The sequence below is a fragment of the Cinclus cinclus genome, chromosome 28 (assembly GCF_963662255.1).
Source record: "Cinclus cinclus chromosome 28, bCinCin1.1, whole genome shotgun sequence".
Lineage (NCBI taxonomy): Eukaryota > Metazoa > Chordata > Aves > Passeriformes > Cinclidae > Cinclus > Cinclus cinclus.
In genome coordinates this window covers 2,177,096-2,194,741 of record NC_085073.1, presented here as the reverse complement: position 1 = coordinate 2,194,741, position 17,646 = coordinate 2,177,096, and the positions used below count along the sequence as shown (strand labels likewise).

The following is a 17,646-nucleotide window of genomic DNA, read 5'->3' as shown; positions in this document are numbered from 1 at the left end:
TTATATTGGGAAAAAGAGAAGGGATGACACCAATTTAAAATATGTTAAAGTTTGAAGAAAGTAATTTTTTGCTAATTAGGAAATTTTTATTAAACTCCTCAGGAAACTTTCACATGAAAGTACTTTTTCCAGCACTTTGTTTAAAATAAAATTACTTTTTTCCTCTTCCTTACCTGAGCAAGACCCCACACCAGTACATATTTGTGCCATGTTCTGCTTTATTACTCAATTCCTTGTCAGGCAATTTTTTTTTTGGGGGGGGAATAGTGTCCTACTTGGAGTCTGTATTTTAAGAGCCAAACATTTATTTTATCCAAAAACAATGGAAGCTGTGGCTGCCCCATCCCTGGAAGTGTTCAAGGATAGGTTGGATGGGGCTTGGAACAACCTGGGATAGCGGAAAGTGGAAAAAGGTGATCTTTGAGGTTCCTCCCAACCCCAATCATTCTGGGGTTCTGTGCCCAGTGGGAGGAGAGTGTGTGATGATGACTTGTGCTGTTCCAGGCCCTGGCAGAGGAGAAGGTGGCCTATGAGCGCAGCACCAGTCGCAACATCTACCTGAATGTGGCCGTGAACACCCTGAAGAAGCTGCGCAGCCTCGTGCCCAACTCCCCAGCCAGCACCAACAGTAGGTACCGTGCAGCTGAACAGCTGGAGCCCTGCTGGCATTACAAACCACAGAGAATCTTGTTTGAAAAGCCAGAACCCATTTCTCAGCAGCATTATGCTGAAAGGCAAACAGCTCCAGTTTAGCTTTTTATAGCCTGGCAAGTTTTAATGGGCCTTCAAGAGGCAGGTCCTGCAATGCTTTGTTTGGCTTTCTCAGCCTAAATGGAGATAATGCCACACGGGTGGATTTCTTTTTAGCACAAGTTCTTTCAAATGAAAAGCCCTGCTAATGGAGTAACTTTCACATGATGCCTTCAAAGTGATAGACTCCTCCATCACCACAGAAATCTGTTACACACATTAAGCTTCAAGAGAGAAACGAAGAGGGTTAAGACATTTCATTATTGGCTCTCGAGAGGGTACATTAAACAATCAATTTGTGCTGTTCTTGTGAATTTTTTTTCTCTAGTCTCTTCCCTTTTCTCTCCTCTGTCTTCATTACATTCCTGGCCATTAGGCAGCACAGCTGAACTTGGAGGCTGGCCTTTAGGAGAGGGCTGCCAGTTAATGATTAGTAAAAAGCCCCTCTTGCCATTATCTGATGTGCTGAGCATATTCTAGAGCTCTGAAGCTCCTTTCTGAAAGAAGTTGAAAGATCCTGTGTGGAGGTTGGTCTGCAGGGCCCCAGAATCAAAGCTGCTTCTTTGGGGTGGGTGATACCCTCACACAGCACATGAAGGGGTCAAGTTGTTTCTGTGCTGGCTTCTCTCTTGCTTTTGGTCAGTTGAAGGGTTTGCTGTGCAGAATGAGCAAGGACAGCTACAAGTTGGTAGCAGAACTGTAAAAGTGTCCTTGCTGCCCTTAAAATTGCAGTGGGCTGGCAGTGTGAACAGAAAACTCTCTGCAGTGCTGGAATGGAAATGCTGGGCCAGCATGTGGCACAAAAAAATCCATTTCTGGAGCAAAGCAAGGATTCAAGAGGATAAACACAGTCTTTCTCTTGCCCATGTGTAATGTCTCAGATTAGGACTGAAGTCACCCACTGGGTACCTGATCTCTGTGTTGTTCCTTTCTCCTTGCAGAGACAAGTAACAAGAAGGTGGTGTCCCACGAAGCTGTGCTGGGAGGAAAGCTTGCTGCTAAGACCAGCTTTACTCTGAACCGCTCAGGGAGCCTGAGAGCCGAGGATCTGACAGGTCAGACCCTGCTCCTGCTGGGCTGTCACTCATAAGGGTGGAACTGAGGTGTGACACTGATTAGGGGGAGCAGAATCAAGCTGGTGCATTCACCTCGAGTTGTGGGGGCACTTTGGGCACAACACTGTCAGAAGGATCTAAAGCTGCTGGAGAGTGTCCAAAGGAGGGACACGGAGCTGGGGAAGGGTCTGAGGAGCAGCTGAGGGCACTTGGCTCGTTCAGCTGGAGCACAGGAGACTGAGGGGAGACTCCTCGGGGGCTGCAGCTCCTCCCGAGGGGAGGCAGAGGGGCTGGGGCTGAGCTCTGCTCTGGGACAGGGACAGGAGCCCAGCAAGGGCTGGAGCTGTGTCAGGGCTTGGGCTGGAGCTCAGGGAAAGGTTCTTCTTTCCCCCGAGGGTGCTGGGCACTGCCCAGGCTCCCCAGGGAATGGTCCCGGCCCCAAGGCTGCCAGAGCTCCAGGAGCGTTTGGACACCGCTCTCAGGGATGCTCAGGGTGGGATTGTTGGGGTGTCTGGGCAGGGACAGGGGCTGCACTGATGATCCCTGTGGGTCCCTTCCCACTCCGGACATTCCAGGATTTTATGACCTGAAATGCTGGGTTTTCTCTGATAGGAGTTATTACCTGGCTGCATCATGAAGCTGCAGAGTCCCCTGGGGAATGGTGACAGCACTGACCAGTGCCCTCCTTCCATCCTTACTGGGGCTGTGAGGTCACTGCTGCAGCCTGGCTGGCTTTGATGGAGCATCAATAACCATTTGGAGCTGCCTCTTGTGCTTTGGGCATTATTTTACTTTAACTTCCTTGCCCTGAAGCAGTTCTTTACAATGTGCCTGTCAGATTAAAAGGCAAAGTTAAAAATCTCCATCTCTGCAGGGCTCAGTTGCACTTTCACCAATGTCACAGTAAGGTCATATTGTAGCCAAAGGGTTGTGCCACGAGCGTTTTTCATGTGAGCTCAAATCAGTTATGGGTATTTTGGTTGCCAAGAGATGTAGGCAAATTGTGGAGGAGATCAGAGAAGAGCCGGGGAGGCCATGGAACAGAAGGAATTGACATTGGGAAAGCTTAAAAGGGCCAGTATAGCTCAGCTAAGCAACATCAAAGGGCACCCAGCAATATTGGAAGGGTTTAACACAGCAGCCGAAGGAGGTATTGAGCAGAGTGCAAGAAGTTGTAATTATTCTGTGAAATGAAACAAGCAGCCTGAAATCAGTAATAGGAAGAAACTTCTGATAATTAAGTTTTTAGGGAGCTCTGTGTGGCCTTTGAGGGCTTTCTTACCAATTACCAGCTGTTGTATTTAAACATTAAAATAGGAGAAGTCACACATTTATTGACAGGACAAGGGGGAATGCCTTTCCATTGTCAGAGGGTAGGGCTAGATGGGATATTGGGGAGGAATTCCTGGCTGTGAGGGTGGGCAGGCCCTGGCACAGGGTGCCCAGAGCAGCTGTGGCTGCCCCTGGATCCCTGGGAGTGTGCAAGGCCAGGTAGGACATTGGGGCTTGGAGCAGCTTGGGATAGTGGAAGGTGTCCCTGCCACAGCAGGGGGCAGAATGGGATGACCTCCAAGGTCTCTTGCAGCCCAGATTGGGTTGATTTTATCTGTAACAGCAAAGCTGAAGATGAGCCTTTTGGAGGAATTCTGTTCCATCTGTGTTTTCCAGACTTAATGCTCCTTGTTCAAGGAGTTTAAAGATCAACTTGTGCGCTAATGACCAGATTAAAAAAATTACCACCCAACATCTCTTCCCGTGTCCATCCTGAGCTGAGCCAAGCCAGTGGAAGCAAGTCCAGAGTAGTGGGGGCAATTTATCCAGGCAGGAGACTTGGTGAAGGCATGGAAGCAGGCAGTGCTTTAGTGCTGGAGCTGAGCACTGTGTTTGTGTGCAGGAGCTGCCCTGTACCGGCGCCTCAAGGAGTACCTGCTGACCGAGGAGCAGCTCAAGGAGAACGGGTACCCAATGCCTCACCCCGAGAAGGCTGGACGTGCTGTGCTCTTCACTGCAGAGGAGAAGAAAGTGATTGACTGTAAGCTCTGCTGGCTCTTTTCCTTCTGCAGGATTTGCTGGATACAGCTGAAGCTGCCCTTTCTGGTTGTATAAAAGTCTCAGTGTGGAGCCTTTGCTTCTGTTGTGATGGGGAGTGTGGTTGCAGAATTCTGCTGCGTTCCTGCATGGAGAGTTTCTTCAGCTTTCACATCCTGAGAATGCTAGTTTTGACCCAGAGTTTATAGTCTGTGGGGCTGTGAGCCTGAGGGAAGTTTCTAATTTCTAATTCCCAGGTAACAAGTGACAGGATGAAAGGAAATGGCCTGAAGTCACACTAGGGGAGGCTTAGATGGGATATAAAGGAAAATTTCTTCATGAAAAAGATTATGAAGCATTGAATGGGCTGCCCAGGGCAGTGGTGGAGTCATCATCCCCATAAATGTTCAAAAAATGTGTGGATGTGGCACTTGAGGACATGGTTTAGTGGTGACTGTGGTGGTGATGCTGATGGTTGACTTGATCTTAAAGGTCTTTTCCAACCTTAGCAATTCCATGATTCTGTGTTGCCAAAGAACAGCAACTGAGCAGGTTGGAAGGAGGCTCCTGTTCTGCACTTGGTGACCCTCCTCTCTCCCAGGGGAAGGATTTTTTTCTGTCTCTGTCTGTGTGAGCTGCTGTTATGGTGGAGTGAGGACAGACACTGGGCCAGGCTGGCTTTGCAGGGATCCTGCTGTGCTGCTCTGGATTGCAGAGTTTTCTGTTTGATCTCGTGCCACTGCTGGGCCACATAGTTGCCCATAGCCTTTTTGCAGCTGGACAAAATGATCGTAAAATCACAAAATAGTTTGGACTGGAAGGGACTTTAAGGCCCATCTCATTCTACCCCCTGGAGCACCTTCCACCAGAGTGAGTTGCTCCAAGCCACATCCAACCTGCCCTTGATCCCACAGGTTTCCTCAGGACAGGATGGGATCCTCCTCTGAATTTTCTGAACTCATGGCAAAATTTCTGTTCCTCAGCCCTGACTAAAGCAGGCTGTGCTGCAGCAGGAATAAAATTCAGACTGGGGATTTCTTTTAAGGTGCTTTGCCACGCTCCCCTGAGCATCTCTGTGGAGAGACCTCACTAAAGTGTGTTAAGTGCTCATCCATGTTAACACCTTGTGCCTACATTCATCCTGTGGTTGCTGAAGCAACCTGGGCAAAAGCTCTCATGCATTAACACTGTCAAGTGCTGTATTTGTGAGAGCCCTTTTTTCCAGGGAACCAGCCTGCTCCTTCATATGATCCTGTGCTCATGTTCCTGGTTTTGTTCCTGTAGTTTTGTGCAGATGTTGCAGGATCTTTGAAGTTTTTCTTGTTTAACTAAAGCTGTTGCTGCCACTGTGACCAGTTGGCTGGTGTTGGGCAGAGCTGGGAATGTGCTAACACCTTTAATGCTCACACCAAAACTCATGGAATTGCATGGAGACCAGAAGAATGACAGCTCCTTCACAGTGGCTTTTTGCATCTCCCTTCCCCAAATTTTGGGCAGTAAAAGCAGAGGTGCTAGGAGGGAGCAGGTGCAGATTGCCCCCTTGCTGGGCCAGGCCCTGCCCTAAGTGCTCCTGGGTTTAGCTGCTGGAAAATCCTGACAGGAAAGCTGTGCCCTGGAAGAGCTAAAATGTCATTTAGAAGTGACAAGGCACAGATCCCCTGGAAACAAGGCTTCATTAGCTCTAGTGTCCAAAGAATGACTTATTTATCCTGTTCCTTAAAATAACTCTGTTAGACTCCAACGTAATTTGCTGTGCATGGAGAAACAATGCAGCAAACCTTGATGAAACTGGGGGCAGCTGATGTGCACCAAAGCCACTGGAGAGTCTTTGTGTTTGCCTCTGGGAAGTGTTTGGGGGGGCAGATTTCAGGGGGATTACTGTGCCTTTATAGGGGTTTGAAATAACAAACACCATTTTTTAAACACAAAACACCATTTAACAGCATTTGGGGCTTGAGTGATCGTGATTTGCTTTTCTTTGGCCAGGTTAAGCAGGTGAGGGGTTTCCAGTGACCTGATTGTTGTTTCTCTCCTGTCCCCAAGCCTCGTGCAGGATCTGCTGTCGCTGTGGCACCGAGTACATGGTCTCAGCCTCGGGGAACTGCATCCGGAAAGAGGAGTGTGTCCATCACTGGGGGCGGCTGCGCAAGCAGAGAGGTGAGGCACGGCCCTGCCAGGGGGATTGGCTGTGCTCCAGCTCCAAACACATACTCTTCCTCAGCTTTGAGCTTTGTTTTGGGGCTTGTCACGCTCCCAGGTGGTGACAGTTCCTGCCCCTGACACTGAAATGGTCTTGCAAGGAGCTGCTGGGCTTGGCGGTCTCCAGAATGTGACGCTGGGACTGCAGCGGAGGTGCTTCATCTTTGTTCAGAAAACTAAAGGAAAAAACCTTACCGTGCTTTTTGAAAGAAATCACCCTTTTGAAAAGCTGACTGGGAGCACTAGAGGTCTGTCACTCCCAGGAGAGTTCACTGATCTTGGTTGAATTCATTTGCAGCAAGGCACTAACCTAGTTTGAGCTCTCCCCTGGTTTTCCATCAGAGCATCCAAGTGGCTTCTGGAGTTTGTCTGGCTGAGTACCAGAGACTTAAACTCTTTAGATTGCTGCCTGTGAATCCACAGTTATTTTCCCCCTATGTTTGGCACGTTATTGTTGTGCTCATCCAGGGGTTCTGCACATGAAAGCTGAAGTTCAGGTCTCTTGTTAACAAGACTGTTCCCCTTGACCCTTTATCTCTTGCTTTTTCAGTGCCAGGTGGGTGGGAAACTCACTACAGCTGCTGCTCCGGAGCTGTGGGGTCACCAGGCTGCCAGGTTGCTAAAGTAAGTGATGGAACAACACCTTTTTATTCTCAGTGACATCTGTGCTCTGCTTGCAGTTGCAGTGGCTGGGAAATCCTTGCTTAAGCCTTTAGAAGAACAGTGGCTTCCCTTAAGGGGATAAAACAAGTACAACTTTTTTTTTTTTTTTTGCTCTGCAATGGTAGGAAAACCCAGTATTTGACACTTTACTGTGTGGAGTGAGCTAGGTTCATTTATCGTGAGCTGCCCAGCTCATCTACTTGAGGGAGATAGAAAAGCTCATGTTCTGTAGTGAATCACAGAAGAAATGAGAAATAAGGGTTTTATTTCCTTTTAAAGAGCAATTTCAGAGCCTTGGCAACAATGTGCCAAATCCTTTTTCCCATCTTTTCCTTTCCAGATTCCCATGCTAAGGTAACTTTCTCCAGGTGGATAAATGTTTTCTGACAAGTTTTCTGTTTGTTGCCTGTCCTTGGTTGTAATGAGAGGAGGAACCTTCCCAAGGAGCCTGTTGTAACTCTGAAATACCACAGAACAACTTTTGAAGGAGCCCAGCACTAGAAAAAACAATAAAAAGCCTGCTCAGATGTGGAGTTTGATAGAGCAGAGCCCTGTTTGGGGTACCTTTGCACAGGTGCTTTTTTCTTTCCCTTAGGCTGCAGGAGAGTTGGTGTCCCAGCCTGGCATCCCAGCCAGCCATCTCTGGGCATGCTCCTTGTCACTTGTTTTGGTGACATTTTTATATTTGGCAGCTGCCACACAGGGGAGAACCAAAAGCTAGAGGTAGAAGGTGAATTCTGGGCAAAAATTCAAGGGTTGTTACAACTGGAAGGATTTCCTGGGCATCATAAAAGCCTGCCCTGCACAGTCAGATTGGATGGGATCAGGTTGTTACTTTTCTTTCCTTTCCATGTGAATTTAGGATATTTTTAAAAATCATCTTCTCTGGGCACCCTGTGCCAGGGCCTCCCCACCCTCCCAGGGAACAATTCCTTCCCAATATCCCATCCAGCCCTGCCCTCTGGCAGTGGGAAGCCATTCCCTGTGTCCTGTCCCTCCACACCAATATAAAAAGTCCTTCTCCCTCTTGTTTATAAGCCCCCAGTTTTCAGAGCACCTTTTGGTAGATTTAAGGTTGAATCCACAGCCTGCTCAGCATCAGAGCATGCAGCGGAATGTTGGGATATTGGGGTGCACAGAATCCTTCAGTTTTGAAGAAGGGCTTTGAAAGCAGAAAATATTTTTTTAGTAAGATGCCATTCTCAGTAAGTGGACCTGGAGCTGGTTAGAAAAGCTCGCGTGTGTCTGTCCAAGCTCAGGGGAGTCCCTGCCCGGGTTTGCTGCAGTTAGGCAGGGAGGCAGGAGATGGCAGGAGGGAGCCATGCTGCTCCAGGGAGCCTGCAGTGGCTGCTCTTTGTGATACCCGAGCCTGCTGCTCCCTGGGCTCTCAAAAACAGGAGCAACTTCCCTGCCCTCCTCCCAGCCAGGAAGAATTGGGCAGATTCAGAGCAACAACCGATGGACAAAAATACCTAATAGGGTTTGGGTTGTTTTTTCACCTCATTGCTCAGTTCTGTTGTGTTACTCAGGGAAGGAAGGGCTGAAGCTGTGGAGGAGAGGTGTTTGCTGTCTCCTGGCTGCTGAGCTGCCCTCCCCATTCCCTCAGCACAGCAGGGTCTGTGCCGTGGGTGCAGAGTGCAGCCCCTTGCACTTGGGAAGCAGTGATCCATGAGGCCTTTGAGCAGTGCTGGCTCTGGATACAAGGAGAGATTGGCCTCAGTGTTGGCCCCAGCTGCCTCATTAATTTCAAATGATGCAGTTCCTGTGCTCTGGCTGCACCTGTAATAGTGACCTGTGCAGGAAAATATGCAAATCCTGCTTTGGTTTCCTCTCTGCCCACACGTATTAGCTTAACAGGGGCCTCAGTTCCTCATCTCTCCAGCCCTTAATCCCTAGACAAACCACAACAGTTTCATTCCTTGTAGCGTGAGCCCTATGGGAAGCCCTGTACTGTGCTGGGCACTGCTGAGGCTCCACCTCAAATCCTGAGGTCAGTTTTGGGCCCCTCATGACAAGAAGGAAACTGAGGAGCTTGAGCATGTCCAGAGAAGGGAGCAGAGCTGGGCAAGGGTCTGGAGCACCAGGAGGAGCTGAGGGAGCTGGGAAAGGGGCTCAGCCTGGAGAAAAGGAGGCTCAGGGGGGCCCTTGTGGCTCTGCACAACTCCCTGACAGGAGGGGACAGCCGGGGGGGTCGGGCTGTGCTCCCAGGGAACAGGGACAGGAGGAGAGGGAATGGCCTCAGGCTGGGCCAGGGGAGTCTCAGGGTGGATATTGGGAAAATTTCCTCACTGAAAAAGGCTTGTAAAGCATTGGAAGGGGCTTCCCAGGGCAGTGGGTGGAGTCACTATCCCTGGAAGTGTTCATAAAACAAGTGGATGTGGCACTTCTGGATGTGGTTTAATGGTGACCATGGTAAGGCTGCTGGGTTGACTTGATGATCTTGGGAGTCCTTTCCACCCTTAAGGATTCAGTGGTTCCATGGTTTTGAGCATGGTGAAGGAAGCTGTGCCCAGGCTGCTGTGACTGTGCACAAATACATGGAGATTTAGGGACAGACAAAAACACAACAGAAAATCCTACTGGGGAATAAGGGAGGGAGAACATCACTGCTGGGTGTGGTGAAGGTTGGTTTTGCATAAATCCATGTCAGCAGGCAAAAGGGCAGTCACATCTCTGCCTTGCCCCCAGTTACCTGTTCCTGCTTCCCCTTTAAACTTCACCCACCTTAGAATCCCTGCTGCCAGGAAGGTTTCAGGATAACCACTGGGATCTGTGCTGTGGAGAAGTGTGGGAGTACCTGTGTTGCAACAGCAGCTCAGTCATGCACTGGCTTAAGCCACTTGTGAAGTCACTCCTTGAGTTTTCCTCCTGGATCTTGTTGACCCTGGAGCTTTAGCTGGGAACAGTGCAGAGTGCTTGGAAATGCCCTCTATTGCATCAAGTGTTGGTGGGCTGGAGCTCCTGTTGGTGGGGAATGCAGTAGCTGTGAGTGGATGCACACAGAGACACGCTCTGGAGCTGGGTGTCTGCTGCTTGTGCTCACACAGGGATGTTGGGGTTAGGATCCTGCACCTGGGCTTATCTTAGCTACAGGAGCCAGGAGCTGGAGTTACATCAGTGTCGGGCCTCAGTGTGCCCCTTGCTAACTAATTCTACTCCAGATTGAAAACTCCTTCTCCCCAGACACGTGATGTCCTGCTCCTCCATGTGCTGTCAGTACGATGCCACCAGCCCTGATTTGCCATTGGAATTAGGGCTGCCCATGGCTGTGTTTGCTGTGGTTGTGAACTTCTCAGGCTTACTGTAGGCAAAACTTATTCCTTATGAAGAAATTATTAAAAACCCACTTTTGTTGAAGTGGAGGTTTGTTGGAATGGGCTCTTTGGCTTCTTGTTCATGTCATCACCAAGTGTCCCTGTCTTTTCCTTTCAGCAACACGTGCACGATGGGCGCAAGGAGAGCTTGGATGGTTTTGTGAAGACTTTTGAGAAGCTGCCCACGACTGATGGCTACCCTGGGATCTATGCCTTAGACTGTGAAATGGTGGGTCCAAAGGCAAAACAAATCTTTTTTGGGGCTGGCTGAAGTGTGACACAAGTGGATGAAGGGAAGCTGTTTCCTGACCTCATTCTCTCTGTTCTGAATATTGGTGCTGGAGGTGTAAATGAGCTCTTATTGATTGGTGTGTTTGGCTTGAGGGCTGTGCAGCCCTGGCAGGCTCTGACTGGCCCACGCTGGGCAGTGCTGCTGCCTGGCCTTGCTGTACCAGATGTACTGCATTTTGGGAGCTGCAGAAAGGGTGAGGGGCTCCACAGCTCCCACGCTGTGGTCGGCCTGGTGTCTCATATCACAGCTGCCCTGTTCCTTGCAGTGCTACACTAAGCAAGGACTGGAGCTGACAAGAGTAACTGTGATCAACTCCGAGCTGAAAGTGGTGTACGACACGTTTGTCAAGCCAGACTCCAAGGTGGTGGATTACAACACCAGGTAAGGGCTGAGACACCAGGTAAGGGCTGTGACACCAGGGGGGATGCTCTTCCTTGGGACAGAGCTTTGTGCTCTCTCAGGAATGTGGCGTGGCTGGGAGCACTTGCTGAAACTCCACTGACCACCAGTCCCTAAGGGCTGAGGGGCTTTGGGCCTTGAGGTGAAGGATGCCCACCTGTGTCCTGTTGCTCTGCAGATTCTCAGGTGTGACAGAAGAGGACCTGGAGAACACGAGCATCACCCTGCGGGATGTCCAAGCCGTCCTACTGAACATGTTCAGTGCAGACACCATATTGATTGGGCACAGCTTGGAGAGCGACTTATTTGCACTAAAGGTAACTAGGGCTCTTGTCTTCACATCTCCCTGTGGTGCTTTCCCACCCTAGGGCGTGTTAGATGCCTCCTTCAAATTTAGGAACTGTGTATTTCCAAGGACCAAGAGTTCACAGTAATAGGGTGGCCTCACCTCAGGTCCTGTGTGCAGTTTTAGGCACCACAATATAAAAAAGCCATGCATCCATTAGAAAGTGTCCAGATGAGCTGTGAGGATGGAAACGGTCTGGAGGGGCCTCATGAGATGCTGCTGAGGGTACTTGGTTTGTTCAGCCTAGAGGAGACTGAGGGGAGTCTCATCCTAGTCTTCAACATACTCATGAGGAAGAGGAGGAGCAGGTACTGATCTTTCCACTGTCATGACCAGGGACAGGAGCCCAGCAAGGGCTGGAGCTGTGTCAGGGCTTGGGCTGGAGCTCAGGGAAAGGTTCTTCTTTCCCCCGAGGGTGCTGGGCACTGCCCAGGCTCCCCAGGGAATGGTCCCGGCCCCAAGGCTGCCAGAGCTCCAGGAGCGTTTGGACACCGCTCTCAGGGATGCTCAGGGTGGGATTGTTGGGGTCTCCTAGTTAATGCCAGGAGTTAGACTGGATGATCCTTGTGGTTCCTTTCCAGCTCAGGATATTCCAGAATTCTGTGGTTTGTCCAGTCTCTGAAGCTGTGTGAAGCTGGTTGTGGTGGAAGTGCAAGGGAGTGGGGTCATGTGTGTCACTCATGGTGTCACCTGAACTTTTAGTTGCTGCTGCTGCCCAGGGTGACAGATCTGGACAGGGCTCTGAGCAGCCTGGTCTGGTGGAAGGTAGAACAAGATGGTCTCTAAGGTCTCTTCCAACCCAAACCATTCCATGATTCTATGACTGATCCCAAATCATTTGCCTCTCACCTCTGCCAGGTCTCTTCTCTGTTTTGTGCCAGCTTTTCTAGGAATTGTGATGTTACTTTGATGAAGTTATTTTGACCTTTTACCTGTCCTGTTTCCTGCCTGGCCCTCATCAGCTCAGTGTTCCCATCCCTCAGCCATCTTTGCTGTCCTGCCAGGGAGTGTCCTGAGGCACTGCAGCCCTAGGGGTTTGTCCTGGGTCACCAGGAGAGTGTGTGGCAGGCAGAAGCCAACTCTTTGTGCTCACATGCCAGAACTTCCCTCAGCCATTCTTTATCCCACGGCTCTCCTGCTGAAGCCTCTGTGGCTGCCAGCTCCCAATGCTGGGTTGGAAGCAGGAGCTTTTAATGCCTGTAAAACACTTTACCTCTCCATGGCACCCTTTATCCCAGCCTTGGAGAGGTTTCATCATAATCAGAAAAACATTATTTCCAGTTAGATCAGCTCGAGATGACTGCCTTGGCCTCTTAGAGGCTTGATTTTCTCTTAGCACCACAGGTGCTGCCAAGAGAAGGAGCCCAGAGCGCTCCAGCAGAGCTGTGGGGTGTCACAGCAGAATGGCCGAGGGCTGTGGCAGTAAAGCCATATCTCACTAATGGCTGTGGCAAGTTCCAAGTGCTGATGGCATTTCAAGTTTTATTTAAAGCTTTATTATCCTTTTTCCTCAGTCTTCCTGATCTACATAAGTTATTACCACTGTGTCTGGGAGGGTGCCAGAGCTGAGTGCAGTCCAGGGGAGGATATCCATAATGTTGGCAGTTTTATACTTTGAGGAGTGGAGCAGGTTGTTTCTGTTCAAGTGCAGCTGTTGTGGGGCAGTTGGGTCTGTGAGATGTCATGCAACATAAGCTGGTGCCTGGAGGAAGAGAGGAAGAGGGGATTATTAAGGTTCTGTTGGGAGTCATCCATGTTGGGACACAGGTTTATCTCTTAGGCCCTGCACTTCACTCCTATGCTCAGGATATGGGATTGCCTTCATCTAAATTCCTTTAGCTCCCACTCAATGCAATTCATGATAGCAAAGGATTAATCTTGTCTTAGCTTGAGAGGAAGAAATCGGTGTTAAAAAAAATCAACCTGCCCTATGATTATGGACTTTGTCAGGTGGGGCCTTTTGGCTGTCCCCAGGTCCCCTGGTGCAGGGCAGGGAGCACTTTGATCCTTTAAGCATTCTCAGTTCTTCCAGCATGGTGACAATTCATAGCTGAGGGGCTGGATTAGAGGGCTGGAGCCTCTCTGCTCTGGAGCCAGGCTGGGAGAGCTGGGGGTGCTCACCTGCAGAAGAGAAGGCTCCAGGGAGACCTGAGAGCCCCTTGCAGGGCCTGAAGGGGCTCCAGGAGAGCTGGAGAGGGACTGGGGACAAGGGATGGAGGGACAGGACACAGGGAATGGCTGCCACTGCCACAGGGCAGGGCTGGATGGGATATTGGGAAGGAATTGTTCCCTGGGAGGGTGGTGAGGCCCTGGCACAGGGTGCCCAGAGCAGCCGTGGCTGCCCCTGGATCCCTGGCAGTGTCCAAGGCCAGGTTGGACACTGGGGTTGGAGCAACCTGGGACAGTGGAAGGTGTCCCTGCCCATGGCAGAGGATGGAGTAGAAGCCCTTTAAAAAGTCCCAACTTGAAACACTCTCTGATATGATTCAGTGATAGACTTTCCTTGTCTCATTCCATCCTTGCTGAGCTGGTGCTGGTTAAAAACTTCCTGTTGAGTCACTGCTGGCAGATGGGAAGATTTGGCATTGGTTTGCACCCTGAAGGCCAGTCCTACTCAGTATCAGTACTGTGGTGTGCATCCTGCTTTGTTGTGTACATCCTGCCTACTTCTGTCCCCATCTTGGAATCCCAGAATGGTTTGGTTGGAAGGTACCATGAACATTACCCAGTTGGAATCATCTGCCATGGGCAGGGGTGCCACTCATGGGACTGAGCTGCTTCATCTTGAGAAGCAGTTGAAAGGTTGCTACAACTCACACAGGGGCTGTTGAACCAGCCAGCTGGTTCTTCAGTTTAATTTTTAATTGTGAAATATTCCAGATCTATTCCAGCTTCTCCAGGCTGGGGGATTAAAGATTGGCCTGTCTTGCATGAGTTAGACCAGCCCTGAATCTCTGCTGCCCTGAATGTGAGGTTTCAGGGCTCTGGGGAAGGCGTGTGGCTGGCACAGCAGTGGGAATGCTGTGTGCACACACCCTGCAAGGGGACTCATCCTGGATGCAGGCAGAGCCTCCTGCCAGACTGGTTGGGTCAGCAGCTGGGAGAGCATTGCACAGAGCCCCAGAGGTGACCGGAAGGTTGCTACAGCATGGCTAATCCCAAGGAGTGCCTGTCCCTGTGGGAGTGGGGAAATCACCCTGTTCCTGTGCTCCCTCCCTCAGCTGATCCACGGCACAGTAGTGGACACAGCCATCGTGTTCCCCCACCGCCTGGGGCTGCCCTACAAGCGCGCCCTGCGCACGCTCATGGCTGACTACCTCAAACGCATCATCCAGGACAATGGTGAGACCTCTGAGGGACCCCACTTCCTCCTGGGTGTGGTCCCCTCGGCCCTGCCTTTCTCTGCTCTCCCCAAGCCCATCCTCTTGCTCCTGGTGTTTTTTCCCCTGCATGTGTGTGGTAGCTGGGAATGTGCTGGCATAAGAAGCCTCAGCCACAGCTCGTTTCAGTGTGACCTCTGTTCTGAGGGCAGAGCTCTGCCTGCTTCCCTTCTTGTGCTGAGTGGGACAAAGGAAGTGGTGTGGGAAGGCTGAGGGTGGCTCTGCTAGGGCCAGGTCCTGTTCTTCCTTCTCTCTCTGGCCAGCTGAGATGGACTCTCCTATTGGAAATGGAGCCTATTCCCTCCCATCTTCCCTGAGCACTGCTGGGGAAGCTCCCAACTTTTCCACAGCTGATGGTGTCAGGCTGAAGCCTAGCAAAAATGGTGGGGTTAGTGGAAAAAAAAATGCATGTTTAAAATCGGCAGTGTTCAGCCTAGAGAAGGCTTTGGGGACTCCTTAAAGCTCCTTGCAGGACCTCAAGGGGCTCCAGGAGAGCTGGAGACAAGGGATGAAAGGACAGGACACAGGGAATGGCTTCCCACTGCCAGAGGGCAGGGCTGGATGGGATATTGGGAAGGAATTGTTCCCTGGGAGGGTGGTGAGGCCCTGGCACAGGGTGCCCAGAGCAGCTGTGGCTGCCCCTGGATCCCTGGCAGTGCCCAAGGCTGAGTTGGATGAGAGCTTGGAACACCCTGGGATAGTGGAAGGAGTCCCTAGCCATGGTAGGGCTGGCACTGGATGAGCTTGAACAAACCATAAAACAGAAATCATTCTGTGATTCTGTGGAATTCTTTAAATCCCCAGCTGTGGCTCAGGGTGCTGTCAGGTGTGGCTGTGGCTGCAGGGGCCAGGGAGCAGCTGGCTCTGCCTGTGCTGGGCTGAGCAGGCAGCCCCCTGCAGCAGAGGGGTCACTGCCATGCCTGTGTTTGTGTCTCCAGTGGAAGGACACGACTCTAGTGAGGACGCCAGAGCCTGCATGGAGCTGATGGTGTGGAAGATCAAGGAGGATGCAAAAGTGAAGCGATGACCTGCGCCTTGTGTCTCTGCTGTTCTCCTGCACCTCTGTGAAGAAGCAGTGCAATAAATGCCCACAGCCACTCTATCCCCCTGTGCCAGCAGCATGTTCCTGCTCCCCAGCCATCCCAGCAGGACTCCTGGACTCACACCTGCAGTCCCCCTGTCCAGGTTGTGGCTCTCGGATCCTCAGACTCCACCTGAGGAATTCTCTGTGGTCCAAGCACTGCCTTGTGGGCCTGGCAAGGTGGTTTTGAGTAGCACAACCATTACTTCTTGGTTCCTAGGAGAAGCTTGTTAGAGGTAGGTTGGAGATGTGCAGAAGGATCTTTCTGGTTCGGTTAAAGGTAGATCGTTTACTATTTTGGTTTTTTCCCCAAATGTAACTTAAATTGCCTCTGTACTCCAAAGCTGTTTTTGGAGAGGGGGGAGATGGAAGAAGGTTGGTCAGGAAGCTGTGGGTGTATTGTGTAGCTGGTGTGGGAAGCAAGAGCTGAGGATCAAGCAGCTGGGAAGAGATCCTGGTGCAATTCCACTGCAGAACTGCAAAAGAGGGAGGCTGGTTCTGAGCACCTGGAGGGAGAGGAGTGAGGTAGGATCTGGGAATTGCCACCTGCTGTGCCCCAGATGATCTCCTTGCTGAGTGTCGGCTGGCACCTGGTTCTGCAGTCAGTGCAAAGGGAGAAATCAAGAGTGTCACACCTTGCCCAGACCTCAGGGGACCATGTGGCAGGACAGGGACAAACAGCTCCCTGAGCCAGGGAGAACCTGCATCCCATCACTGCAGGGTAGGACAACAAGCAGTCCTTCCCTGACCCTCAGCTTCCTGCAGGGCCCGTGAGCTTGTGTTCAGGGAACAAGGTTTCTGGGGTGTGCAGGGTTACACCTAAGGGTGGCCTCAGCACTGTGCAGGACTCCCCACCAGCTTGTCCCTGATGCAGGGAATTGGTACAGGCAAAAGCAATAGGGAAAAATCCTTCATTTCAACTTGTTTACATGTTGGGAATTCTGTAGAGAATGAAGGACCCAGCTGTGTGTCTGGTACCTGGAAAAAAGCATCTGCTGAGTGTGACTCATTGAGGTGAGTGGGGCAGAGCCCAGGCAGACTGGATGGCACTGGTGGATCTCTCTGCCCAGACCCTGCTGCTGTCTGGGGACAGCAGAGCTGAGAGCAACAATCCCCATGGATGGGGTCTTCAGCTGGGGTCAGGGAGCACCTTCACCCCATTCCCAGAGCAGTGACTCCTCACCCTCCCTGGTAGCACTGAAATTGTGTTCCTTGGTGGCTGCTGTGCCCCTGTGTCCCTGACATGGGCTGGCTGTGTCAGTCTGGGGGCAGGGGGGCAGAGGAGCTGCTGAGGTTTGGTTCCTATTGGAGCCAGGTCCTGCTCACTCCTTTGTACCCCTGCTGGGCTCAGGGTTTGAGGACAGCTGTGTGTCCCCTGCATGTCCTGCTCAGCTGTCCCAGCCTGTGGGCAGGAGTGTGGGCTGGGCTGTGTTCCAGGACAGGGATGTCCTGCTCCAGCCCCACGCTGGGCCTGGTGAACTCTGCCCGTCCCACTGCTGCCCTTGGAAGCAGGGAGGTGGCTTCTCTGCCAGGCTCTCTGGGAGCCACCAAGAGAAGTGTGGCTGTAAAGACTCCTGTTGCTGCTGAGCCCATCTATGTTCCCTCTGGCAGCCTTTTCCTTACCCCAGGTTTTGGGGATGCAGCTCCCTGCTGTTCCACCAGTGTTCTTCGTCCAGCTCTGCTCCTTCCCTGCCTTGGGGATTCAACCCCAAGCAGCCTTGGGACACCTTGGCCTGTCCCACTGTCTGCAGGGAACAGGGCTGCTCCTGCCCAGACTGTGGGAGAGACAGAGTTCAGTTCCTCCCAGCTGGAGAGGGAAGGTTTGTTCCTGCTTCTGCCTCTTTCCCATGTTTATCCCACATTTATCTTCACCCCTGGCTGCAGCGATGGAATGTCGCTGGAGCAGCTGTGTCAGGTCTCAGATCTGGCTCTTGCTTCTTGCCTGTTCCTTGACAGGCAGCCCCTGCATCCCAGCCCTCCCACAGCAGCTCCTTCCCTGGAAAAGCCAGGGCATTCTACCATGGCCATGGTGTGCTGGTGTCCTGCTTGTGGAGCTGCTTGGCTCAATCTCATCTCCTGGGACTCGGGCAGGCAGGAATCCTGCCAGACCATGGGACCTCCTTCATTTCCCCTTCCTTT

At 51.4% G+C, this 17,646-nt stretch overlaps 1 protein-coding gene across 1 annotated transcript in view; it reads left to right on the top strand.

Annotated features, from left to right (window-relative positions):
* Positions 1-17,646, top strand: part of REXO1 (RNA exonuclease 1 homolog) — a 43,620-nt gene extending 25,974 nt beyond the window's left edge. The window contains exons 7-16 of the mRNA XM_062509978.1: positions 505-628; positions 1,692-1,805; positions 3,700-3,837; positions 5,877-5,990; positions 6,583-6,656; positions 10,128-10,238; positions 10,567-10,682; positions 10,879-11,017; positions 14,268-14,388; positions 15,365-17,646. Of these exons, the coding sequence (XP_062365962.1) occupies positions 505-628; positions 1,692-1,805; positions 3,700-3,837; positions 5,877-5,990; positions 6,583-6,656; positions 10,128-10,238; positions 10,567-10,682; positions 10,879-11,017; positions 14,268-14,388; positions 15,365-15,453 (1,140 nt within the window). The 3' untranslated portion in view covers positions 15,454-17,646. The remainder of the gene's footprint in view (positions 1-504; positions 629-1,691; positions 1,806-3,699; positions 3,838-5,876; positions 5,991-6,582; positions 6,657-10,127; positions 10,239-10,566; positions 10,683-10,878; positions 11,018-14,267; positions 14,389-15,364) is intronic.